General features: G+C 40.7%; 1 protein-coding gene and 1 pseudogene across 3 annotated transcripts in view; both read right to left on the bottom strand.

Annotated features, from left to right (window-relative positions):
- Positions 1-539: 539 nt before the first annotated feature.
- The window catches only part of LOC129774663 (extracellular serine/threonine protein CG31145), a 162933-nt gene continuing 151137 nt past the window's right edge, over positions 540-12335 (bottom strand). For all 3 annotated transcript variants that reach the window (XM_055778490.1, XM_055778487.1, XM_055778488.1), the window contains exon 3: positions 540-5080. In XM_055778490.1, the coding sequence (XP_055634465.1) occupies positions 2074-3687 (1614 nt within the window). In that variant the 5' untranslated portion in view covers positions 3688-5080 and the 3' untranslated portion in view covers positions 540-2073. The remainder of the gene's footprint in view (positions 5081-12335) is intronic.
- On the bottom strand, positions 7512-7584 carry LOC129780865 (U4 spliceosomal RNA; annotated as a pseudogene).

The following is a 12335-nucleotide window of genomic DNA, read 5'->3' as shown; positions in this document are numbered from 1 at the left end:
GTTATTATCGTAAGCGCTTAAGCGTCCGGTTTTCGATGCATTACTATACACAAAATACCCGCCCAAGTCACATACCAAAGTCGCCTAGCAAGTATTGAATATTTGAAGGCGGATAAATTTCAGGTTTTGTATCACGCCGTCGGTCATGTATGTTTACAAATTTATGGCCATAAATTCAACGAAAATTACTCCAGAGCTCGCCTGATATGGTCTCATGTAATTGATTTCAGTCTATTAAAAGTATCCCGAGGATTGGTCGAAGCGGTATATTGCCTTTACTGAGAACAACGTCGAAGCCAATCATTTTAAGATGAGTGAATTTACTATTCGGGTATTGTTGTGCAAGTTCTGTGTTCATAAAAAAGGAAAACCGACTTCGTCAACAGAAGCTGAAGAAGCTCATACTTAAAATAACATTCGAATTAAATAATTCCTCCTAAACCAGTCGCGTGGGAACCATTTCTATGCATAGTCTCTGGACCTAGTACTCAACGCTTGATTTTGGCTGTCATCCATAGAATATTGACACCCAATGTATGTTTTCTTTTTTCTAATTTTCAAACATTATGGTTTTTATTGTTTCCAATTTTACAACATTATGGTTTTTATTGTTTCCAATTTTACAACATTATCTAGTGCGTATAAATTATAAATAATATCAGGATACTAACCGCCTTAGGATAGAACAGAACAAATAAAATCGAACATATAAAAGATATCGAAAACGATTGTTCGAGATTGTCGCTACTCCAAGTTGCGCGCTATTCGCTGATTTCTCGTCTGTGAATCTTTCGCTGAGTAAAAAATATAGATACAAACTAGTATATGAATTCGTATCCATGCTGAGCCAAGCGACAATAAGGGGAAAACATTTTAAATCACAAACACTCTAATGCCATTGTCATTCATTACCCGCAGCACACTTAGGATTCCTCACGTAACAAAAATATTTAAAACTAATCGTGGGTATATAAATGTCTCTCTCAATATTTCACGTTTTTGATTTAAACGTTCTCAGCGTTCGCAACGTTCCACGGTTCGCGATATATTTCTGTTCGAATAATTATTTCAGTTTTGTCACAATCAATCACATTTTCGAGAACAAATCGCTGAGGCCAGTACGAACGGTTTTCATTATTTGCTATGGAGAGGAATATTGAGATTTGCCCCTCGCACAACGGGTTCTGTTTGTATTGAGCTACTTGATTTAACGGATATAATTTTTGTAATTTTGGGTCGTCCTTAGGCAAGGTCGTTTGAACATTGACTAATTAATTATCCTTTAACATTTTTGGCTGGTTTCTACTGGCTATTATAGGGAGATTTATAATCTTTTTTGTTTGTCATTCTTTGCGGTTGGCTGATCTGAGAGGACTGGATTTCTGTGTATAGTGAGGTGAGCCACAGCAGGATAATGATGGATGATTTTATCTTCTTATGTATCACTGCCGGGAGAATTTGTCGTGATAATGAGCTCTGTTATCCTTCAGAAAAGCCCGATTCAGCAGTTCAGGGAAACGGAAGTGATATGCGCTTGGAACTGGTAAAACTTAACAGAAACAAGAACATCTATCGTTTAAAACGTAAATAGGCTTCCACGATGGGATCAATAACCTTTGATATAGATTTATTCATTTACAACTTTGGCCTCTCATTGCAGCGGATCCGTCCGCACACATCGAATATATATATTTGTGTAGTTTTACACATTTATTTATAGATCTAATAAACATCAGAACTTTACAACCATTCAATCGGTATATGTAGGGCAAATTTCTCATCTGCTGTTTTTTCTTAACGCTATCATTTCATGATAATAATCTAGTAATAGACTAATAATCAACGCGCCTAATGCCACATTCACTAACGGAAGCAGGTTATCTTCCGTTTGATAGTTTTCTCTTTCGCGATCGCTATTCACAATCACTCGCGGCTCAATCGCTCACATGCTACTCACTCACATCTTGATCAGTTTATGTACAATTTTCTGTTTTGGCGAATTCGATTTGCACCGTTAGTGTTTTGATTGATTCGTATTGTGTCGATCCGTTCCATTCGGAGCCGATTGAAACGCTAAGAAAAGCTGTCACCACCATTGCCGAGATGATTTTGGCCCCCGTCGAATTCTTCCTCCTCCGAGGCTTTCTTGAGGCAATCCCGGATGGCTTGCAGGATTATGCCCACCCGGCGATCCAGTGCCGCCAGATGGGGTTCCCACAGGACGGGTGCTATCGAATCGGAATCCATCGATTCTCGCATTAATCCCGACAACGGTTTAGGACCGTTGTGAAACAAAAGCAAGGTTTCCAGCGTCGAGGATCGGATTAGGCAGCACTGCAGTACCGGTGCCAGAATCGTGAGCTCATCATGAAACGGTCGACCGAAGCCACGACCGTGGTCCAGATGAATCGGGAAGGTGTCATTTCCGAAAATTTTGAATGTTTCGTAATGATGTCGGTCCATATTGCCGGTGAGAAAATCGAACACCGACATGTCCATCAAGTCCAACAGTCTACGATCCTCGTCGTATGGGGGAATGTCGCGAACCATGGCGCAGTAATCGGGATCGGTTTCCCACTGAGCCTTTCTTCGCTTGTGGTAGGATCGGCGCCAGGGATGGCGCCACACTTTCCGCTGGGTGTCCGGCTGCGTTGGCAGGAATGCCGCGAACGAACCTTCCAGCGTATCTGGATTGCCGCAAATGGCATGAGAAGTATCACAATAATAGGAACATTTGCCGTGAAAACACTTATTACGTGCCGGCGACACGAAGAATGTCTTTAACAGATTATCGTCGCACACCTTTTCGATTTCGGTTGTAATGTTCAACAGTCTGCCGGCAACTGGCATCGCCCGGCGGAAGCCCATTATACGGTCGAGATGAAATGCTGCAATCTCGGCGTTATGCCTCTCATAGTCGGTGAAATAAAAGTGATTCGGGAGAGTTTGTTGCTCCCGAGGGAACCGCATCGGTTTGAACAAAGCATGCACATCGTTGGGGTATTCGATAATGAGCTTGATCTGTGTGCCCCCTTCCTTCTGCACGACGTGTTTGATTGGTAACATTACCATGTCCTGTATCACAGCATCGACGAGTTTGTCGTCTTTTGAGTATAACTCGTTTTTGGTAATCGCGAGCTGGAATTTCTCCAGGTTTGATGAATTGGTACTGATCCGAAGATCGAGCATTTCGGCTAACGATGGGTTTATGTCTTCTGTGTACTCCTCTTTTACAACGATGCGCTCGAAAAACTGAGGATTCCGTCGATTTTTCGGAGCAACCACAATCGCAACCAAATCCTTGAAACGATCGTGCGGTGGAGTCGTAGTAATTTGTTTACTTGGGTATCCTGCCCCGGAGGTTTCCGTTCGTCCCCGAGTATGTGGGTTTGTGGTGAGATATTCCTTCGATCCGGATGCGTTACTTTTTGCGAGATATTTCCGATGGAACTCGTTGTAAATTCCACTCTTATCGTCCTCGCTGGCGAAACGTATCCGTGCGTGGGAAGGAATAAATTCACCTCTGGATACACCCAGATCCATCTGCAGGTCGATCACGAGCAGCAAAGTGAATAAAACGAGCGAGGCGCCAAAACCGAGCGCCAGCCGCTCTTTCAATTTTTTCGACCGTATCCAATACATCTTCAGTTTGGCTGTGGTCAGGGTCGCACATACGGCCGTCCGCATTAAACACAAGTCACAAAATGAACACCGTTCTCGATTAAACCCGATCTGTGGCTAGCGTAATCTTCCTCAAAATCACTGAGTGGCATAATTTCGCTTCAGCAGATCTCTGAACTTTTCTCCGACACGTAACATCACCAACTGGTGGAAAGTTTTATTAATCACTATCACTGCTGCACTGTTTGATACCAGAGGGCGTCCTCTACCGCTCGCGATACGCCACATTCATGCACTCTGATTGTTTTTCACCGGCGTCAGCATTTTTAATGCTGCTTCACATGCGGCGTTTTATTTTTCTTCGCACTAAATTATGTTAATACCTTGAGCACAGTCAGAGGCGTACAAACACGCTTAGTTTTGTAGCCACAAAGAAGATCCTTCGGCGCTACACTGTGACCGCGCGCGCAGTTGTGCTGGCTCAGCTGATCTAAACAACAACATAACCGTTCATCCATCCTGGGGCTGCCCGACCAACTTCAGCATTCAGTCTTTCATCACGTGGCCTTGCCTGAAAGACATTCACGAACTATTTCAAGATGCTTGCTTCGTGATTGGTGATCGCTCCTCCAGCATACGTCGTCGGAATTAGCACCAACCGGACGCCCGCAGTCAAACACTTGCGAAATCGGCCAGTTCTCGCGCTCAACTAGCAGCGCAATTTTTCTGATAAGATTAAGCTTCTCTCGCGCTCCTGCAACGGACCGATGCTCGAACGCGCTCTCGTCAATCAACAGCCGCAGATAGCAGCAACCTTCACTATTCTCGTCTAACACTTTCGCACTGGTTCCATGAGGCACGGGGAACCTCAAAATTCTACCGCCGGTCCGGAGATGCCGCCAACGAGAGACTAGAAAAAAGCATCGATCTTTTACATAAGCGAGGTTAAGATGCCCAGCAACTCGCTTCTTCTCCGGCGACTACCTTTTTCGTGTTTTGGTTTGTATCTGTGGGCTGCAAAACCGCTCGGCATCGAAAGCTGTGCCTGGCGTGAACTCCAATCCAATACTGAATAAAAGCAGACGCGAGAGCGTTTCTTTCCAGATTGTTTGCCGGGTAATTGTTTCACCTTTCCCTTGTTTACTCGCCTTCCGCTTTGCACTCTTGCGGCTACCTGGAGGAACGTCTTGAACTCGCTGGCGTACAGCTGACGGTGAGATGTGTCAACGGCGCGTTCTTTACCCGGTTCACAGGTGCTTCACTTGTGGGTTGAATTTACGTAGGCTTCCTTTATGGTGAGGATTCTCCGGTAGGCGTTATCGTTTCTCTCGCTTGCTTCTTCCGCAGACTTCTTCAGTGAGCAGCGCCAGTCGACCGTAATGGCTCATGATCGGTCGCTACCGGTTTGGTCCAAAAACTATGAGGGGATGTCCACCGCGTGTGATGTTAATGGTTTGGGCTGCGAAGAGAAATAGAGAAATGAAAGAGGTGTTATAATAGCAGTTGAAGAGATCGCTAATTAAATTGATGGCTGATCAGCACTGGGAGGAGAATGCGACCTGAATGCCAGAAATTCTGATTTTGTTGTTAAAATCGCATTTACAATCGAGACGCACTACTTATTTTGCTACTGTGCCCCTACTGGTCGGGTCTGGAACGATTCGATAGCAGATTGTTTGGAAAAATCACATCTACTAGTGGTGAATGTTTCGTTACAATACATTTAAAACTTTAAAAAAAGTTGCGGTAGATGGAAGCCGACAGAAGAAAATTTATTTTGAACATCCACGTAGAAAAAACCACGAGAGCGGCAAAATCGTAGAATTTGGCAAAACCAACCGTAGCGTCCCTAACTTTTTGGCATCTGTATTGAAAAGTCATTAGAGCAAATCCAGGACTCTCGGATGGCGGCATTACCATTAAATACACTTCGAACAGAAGTACCAGCCGGAGGATTCGTCTACGAGAAGTTTATCGCTGGTCTCGCACTAGCAAATAACCAAACCGGGCACTGCAGCAGAACTTAGTGGTCAAAAAAGCACGTGGACATTGTACAGCAAGGTTCTAGCGAGGTACCAACAATAATTCCTCATGGACGACGAAACGTACTTGGAAATGTATTCTAGACAACTTTGAGAAAAGTTAAAGATGTTTTTGCACATAAATTTGCTAGAAACTTCTGATCTGAGAAGGATATGTAGTCGTGGACAGAACATAGGTTTTCGTTATAAATCAGACTATGGGTTCGAAGATTCATGAGAAAGAGTGCCAGAAAAAACGTGCGCCGCCGTACATAAAAGTACACAAGGATCCTTTGAACTTTTGATCAGACTATAACAAAAAAACATTTTAGTGGTACAAGATCATTTCGTGGAAGAAGATCTCAACCTGCCCAATCGAGATATATTGGGTATACTGCGTCCTATTCGGAAAATCGGAGGTCATTTCTTTCCCATACATTCATTGCCATTCTTCTGGCAAAATATCTCCTCTGATGATTAAAATTTCATTGAAAAACACTATAAGAGGACATGAAATATATTTTATTCAAATATTTTCGCCTGCACTATATTTATTTTTATTTCATAATCGTTAAATCCATCCTAACCAAGTACACATGTTCTGATATAGTTCAGGAAAATTTGTCGATACTTCATCAATTGTGTCTTCCGTGCAAAAAGAATCTGTGCTTTTAAATATATGACTCCAAATCATATAATCTTTAATTCTTGACAATGGTTGTTTGTGAAAGATAATACGAATGAGTTGTTATAATTTAATAAGCCCGAAGAAGTGAAAAAGTAAGTAAAGATTGTTTTCGGTAGAAATCTAAAAATCGTGAAACACGTCGAAATTCGTGAATTAATTCACAAATTTGACGATCCACAAAATATTTAATTGGATCAATACGCAGTGAAAAATTTTTTATCTAATAAATATATTTCACTTTTTACAGTGGAAAGGCCCAATAACGTATCAGGCGGAATGGAGGATGCAATGAAGTCCTAGGATATTGCTCTAAAACGCTTTTTTCGCATCAGCTATTTCTAGTGATTTTTGAAATCGTTTGCATATAGAATGAAAATTAATTCATATAATTTCACGTGATATTTTTAATGTTAAACCACATTGGCGTGTTAATTGATATTATCAGAGAGATATTATAAGAGATGAATATCACGATTTTCAGGATTGGTGGATGCTGATGATACGCTCGCATTTTCGGTGCTTCGATGCCTTATTTTTAAAGATCTCACTCTGCTTCACTCCTCGGCAACAGTCGAGCAATTTTTCAGAACAAAAATAAGCGAAATCGGCTCAGCAACGATACGATGAACGCTATTTTGAGATCAAATGATTTGATTAAACATCGTGGCGGCAGCTCGTGAATTTTAATAATTGCTAGTATGCAATCTAGGTTCAACTATGTGTAACTATGTATGAGCATCATCAAATACACGAATGACTTGCAAATGTAAATGTAGTATTTGTAGTACAAAATGACTATTTCTTTTATGCAAATCAAATAGATTTTTTCCTTAAAGTAATTTATAACGATGTCATTTGACAGTCCAATTGGGCCTCCGATGAAGAAAAATCCAGAAGTTCCACTCCGATTTTTTTTCCAATTAATGCGTTTCCCAGGGGTTATTTGGACCAGGTTCGTCATACTAAAATCTGTGTTTTTGTGTTTTCATTGTCCGAGCTGTCTAATGATTATCGTTTAGTAGGGAGAAAATGGAAGGGAGAAAATGAAAATCGCAAGGCACAAGGTCGGAAGAATACGGAGGATTTTTTGGTTCAAAATTCAGGTTTTTCAGAAACTCTTCAGTTGCACTCTGCGTGTGTGAACGAGCGTTCTCGTGTTATAAGAATGATGGCACCATACTCGTTTTTTTCCACTCGCAATAATCGCACCTCGGTAAAACCTCATTGGTTACGATATCGTCACTACGCAAAGCTTGGCGCCAAACTTGTCGCCTGAAGTTTTAAGATTAGGGAAGGTTTAAGAATCACTTTGAATTAAATCTTTGATGATTTAGCGACGATTGTCCTTCGAGTCAGTGGTTGGATGTCCGCTGCGTGTTTTGTCAATAATTAAGGCTTTTCCAGGTTGGAAAAATTTCATTACCCATCGATTCACAGTAGACTTATCAACAGTATCTGCAGATTAGTCTGTAGATATGGTAACCCTGTTTGAGACCTTCTAATACTCCCGAGTAAGGAAGCCCTCGTTTTATCAATTTAATTTAGTAGCCTTACAGCATTGTAATGTGCGATTCGTAACGAATAAAAAAAAACAACAATATTTAGCTGATTGTGCTGGTGAGCTTAAGATGATAGAAATTAAATAGAAATATTTTTTGCTTAAGAAAAAAAAACTGTGAGCCGTGTCATTCACGAGAAACTGTATAAATGAGAAAGTAGAATGGATAATTTGATTTGGTGTCAATGAACGAATCGTTGAACTGTTTCGGAAAACATTTGGTATCAACCAATAAAGCAACAAAACCAATCTATATATATATATATATATATATATATATATATATATATATATATATATATATATATATATATATATATATATATATATATATATATATATATATATATAAATGGAATTCTGTCTGTCTGTCTGTCGGTCTGATTCTTATGAACTCGGACATTGCTGAACCGATCGACACGAAAATTGGTATGTAGGGGTTTTTTTGGTCGGGGAAGGTTCTTATGATAATTCGAGACCTCTCTAAGAGGGGGCTGCCATACAAATGAAACACGAATTTCCACATTACTCGAGAATTAATCAAGCAAATGAAACAAAATTTGGCATGTGGAGATTTCATGGTGGTTAGATACTCCTCCCCTTTCTCTTAAGGGGGGCTGCCATACAAATGAAAGACAAATTTCTGCATTACTCGAGAATTTATCAAGCAACTGAAACCAAATTTGACGTGTGCAGGTTTTAGGGTACAATGAATGTTTATACGGCGGTTAGACACTCCACCCCTCCCTCTAAGGGGGAGCTGCCATACAAATGAAACACAAATTTCTACATTACTCGAGAATTAATCAAGCAAATGAGAAATAATCAAGCGAAGGTTTTAGGGGACACGAAACATTTCTATGGTGAATAGACACTCCTCCCCTCTCTCTGAAGCGGGGATGGGGACTGCCATACAAATGAAGCAAACATTTCTGCATAATTCAAGAACTAATTGAGCAAACGGAACCAAATTTGGCATATGGAGGTTTTAGGGAGCAATAAATGTTTTTATAGTGGTTTGACACTCCTTTCCCCTCTCCAAAGAGAAGGAGGGGGGAGGCTGCTGAACAACTCGAGAACCAATCAAACAAATGGAATCAAACTTAGCATATAGAGGTTTTAGAGATCGATAAACGTTTCTATGGTTGTTCGACACTCCTTCCCCTCTTTAAAAAGGGCTGCCACACAAACGAAACACAAACTTCTGCATAACTCGAGAACTCGTTTTTCGGTACGTGAAATGTATTTATGATGGTATGGCACCCCTCCCTCCACTGGAAAGGAGAGGGGGTCCCATAAAAAATGCACATATTTCAACCAAACATATACCAACCAAATATGACAATTGAAAATTTTTGGGAAAACTCTGAAGGAAAATGGGAAAATTCGAAAAATTCAATTCGCCTGTGTTCTACAATTACATATTGACAAGCGCTGTTAGTCCATTTCATGTTTGCGGTAACGAAGTTGATCTTCGTTCGAAGGTGGAAATGGATTTTAATGTGATAAAACGCACTCCTATATCGTCTTCTATCTATATAAATAAAAATGGATCGCCGAATGTGTTGATAAGAGCAAAACTCGAGAAAGGAATTGACCGATTTAGGACTGTTTTTATTCTATCATATTTTCTGTATCAAACATTTATTCGATGTAACGGAGATACATGTTATTTGCAAGTGGATGAAAAATCTTGCACGAGAATTGTGTCTGAAAATAATCTGATATTATAATGTCGAGTTTCGGTAGAAGTACTGAAATTTTATAGTAAAAAATAATTTTAAAGGGTAGATTAGAAGATCAATCAATGAACAGTTCTGCGATTGGACCCATGAACGAGCGCTCAGTAAGAAAACGTGGTTGTTATAACGAAAAATAAATTTTGGGCGGGACGAAGTTTGCCGGTTCAGCTAGTTATAAATATTCGAGGAAAAAAATAAATTTTAAGCATCATCTGAGAGTATACCCCTTTAGTTTTTCTATTTCTGAAATTTTACTTAATTTTTCTAAATGGATAGTGGAAAGCACGGCTTTTCCGTGAGATATACTCTTAACTAATAGAAGGAAGCATAAGAAAAACGTATATAATGCTAAATACATAAAAAAAACAATAACTATGTGATGGTGATAGATGGCGTGACGGTTGTGAGTAACAGTCAACCTATGGAATAACAAAAAGAAAACAACTACATTATATTGGTAAACAAAAATAAATAACATTTATTTTGCGAAACATTAGAATTCAGGTACATTTTCACCCTTTTTTTTCAAATCAAATTAATAGAATTTATACATCGTTATGCAAATATTATCGTTTAATAAGGCTTCTTTGTGTTATTCAACATGGCATTGGAATATGTTAGGCGAAAGAAGGGGGTTTCAATACGCAGGCACAATATTCAATAATTCCCGTCATTTTATCTTCATCCCGATATGGATAATCTCAGAAAAAAATGATTGATAAATGAAAAACAAATCAGACCTTAATTGGCCTAAGATAAAAGAGATTAAGACCAAATATTTGTAAACGGAAGGAACTGATATGAATATTACCATTGAATTCGAAGATGTATTGGTATTGTTATGAATAATACTGGCTTCATAAGACAATGGGATCCAACAAACTCCAACATCGTATATTGTGTGCCTTATACAAAACTCTATGGTTCTTCTTGGATGGCACTAACGATCCCAGTGGAACTTTTTTTTCTCAACGAAGGTATTACTTGCGACATTTTTATTAATAATACATAACTAAGATTTCTATGTCGGAAAACACGTCTTGAATGTATTCTGGAGTGGCAAGCTCTAGAATACGCGTGACCACAGTGTAAGTCGGAAGAAATTCTTTGAGGAAAAATCCCCCGGCCAGAACGGGAATCGAACCCAAACTCCCGGCATGATAATGTGGGACACTAACCACTCGGCCACGGGAGCACATGACAAAACTCTTATACAAACGGTAAATTTTCATTGAAACGTAAAGGGTATGTCACATCAAATTGCATCACGGAAAAACGCTGTAGAAATTCGCCTAGTAGACCGATCCTTTTGAAAATTTTAGACAGTAAAATAAAAACTATTAAACAACTTTTGGCATTTTCTTTTTATTCATACTTCGAGCCCAAGCCCGTATGCTCGCACCTTCCTCTATACCCCGTCCATAAGGTTCTGTACAACGTCAGGTTGTAGTTTTTTTGGAACAGAAACCCATTTTCTCTTGAAGTCCGCCTCCGATTTGACAACTTTTGGGTTCTTCCAGAACCCAAAAGCTTCATAATCGCTTCATAATCGCCCAATATTTCTCTATTGGGCGAAGCTCCGGCGCGTTGGGCGGGTTCATTTCCTTTGGCACGAAGGTGACCCCGTTAGCTTCGTACCACTCCAACACGTCCTTTGAATAGTGGCACGAAGCGAGATCCGGCCAGAAGATGGTCGGGCCCTCGTGCTGCTTCAATAGTGGTAGTAAACGCTTCTGTAGGCACTCCCTAAGGTAAACCTGCCCGTTTACCGTGCCGGTCATCACGAAGGGGGCGCTCCGCTTTCCGCAAGAGCAGATCGCTTGCCACACCATGCACTTTTTGGCAAACTTGGATAGTTTCTGCTTGCGAATTTCCTCCGGAACGCTGAATTTGTCCTCTGAGGAGAAGAACAACAGGCCCGGCAGCTGACGAAAGTCCGCTTTGACGTAGGTTTCGTCGTCCATTACCAGGCAATGCGGCTTCGTCAGCATTTCGGTGTATAGCTTCCTGGCTCGCGTCTTCCCCACCATGTTTTGCCTTTCGTCGCGGTTAGGAGCCTTCTGAACCTTGTATGTACGCAGGCCCTCCCACTGCTTGGTCCGGTGGACGAATGAACTTGACAAATTCAGCTTATTGGCGACATCCCGGACCGAACTTCTCGGATCACTTCTAAACTGCTTAACTACGCGCTTGTGATCTTTTTCACTGACGGAGCATCCATTTTTGCCGTTCTTCACCTTCCGGTCGATGGTTAGGTTCTCGAAGTATCGTTTTAGTACTCTGCTGACCGTGGATTGGACGATTCCCAGCATCTTACCGATGTCCCGATGTGACAACTCCGGATTCTCGAAATGAGTGCACAGGATTAATTCACGACGCTCTTTTTCGTTCGACGACATTTTTCCAAATTTACGAAAAATTGACAGTGAAGCATGGCCAACGTGATCTATACACTCTTATCTGATTATAAGCGAAAGCTGAAGATATAATTCCTAAAAATTAAATTTCTACAGCGTTTTTTCCGTGATGCAATTTGATGTGACACACCCTTTATGATAGAGGAGGTTCCTGAAAGAGTCAACGATTGTACAGAAATACTCTGAACACGCCTTATCTCAACCAAAGGATGTTTCGAATGGTGCATCCATTCCTCCGATTGGCTCTAGGACGATTTTTGTGGATTATTATTAAAACTCCGCTCTTAT

This window comes from Toxorhynchites rutilus, chromosome 3 (genome assembly GCF_029784135.1).
Source record: "Toxorhynchites rutilus septentrionalis strain SRP chromosome 3, ASM2978413v1, whole genome shotgun sequence".
NCBI classification, from domain to species: Eukaryota; Metazoa; Arthropoda; class Insecta; order Diptera; family Culicidae; genus Toxorhynchites; species Toxorhynchites rutilus.
Note: the sequence above shows the minus strand (reverse complement) of the source record. Positions and strands in the feature narration are given on the sequence as shown.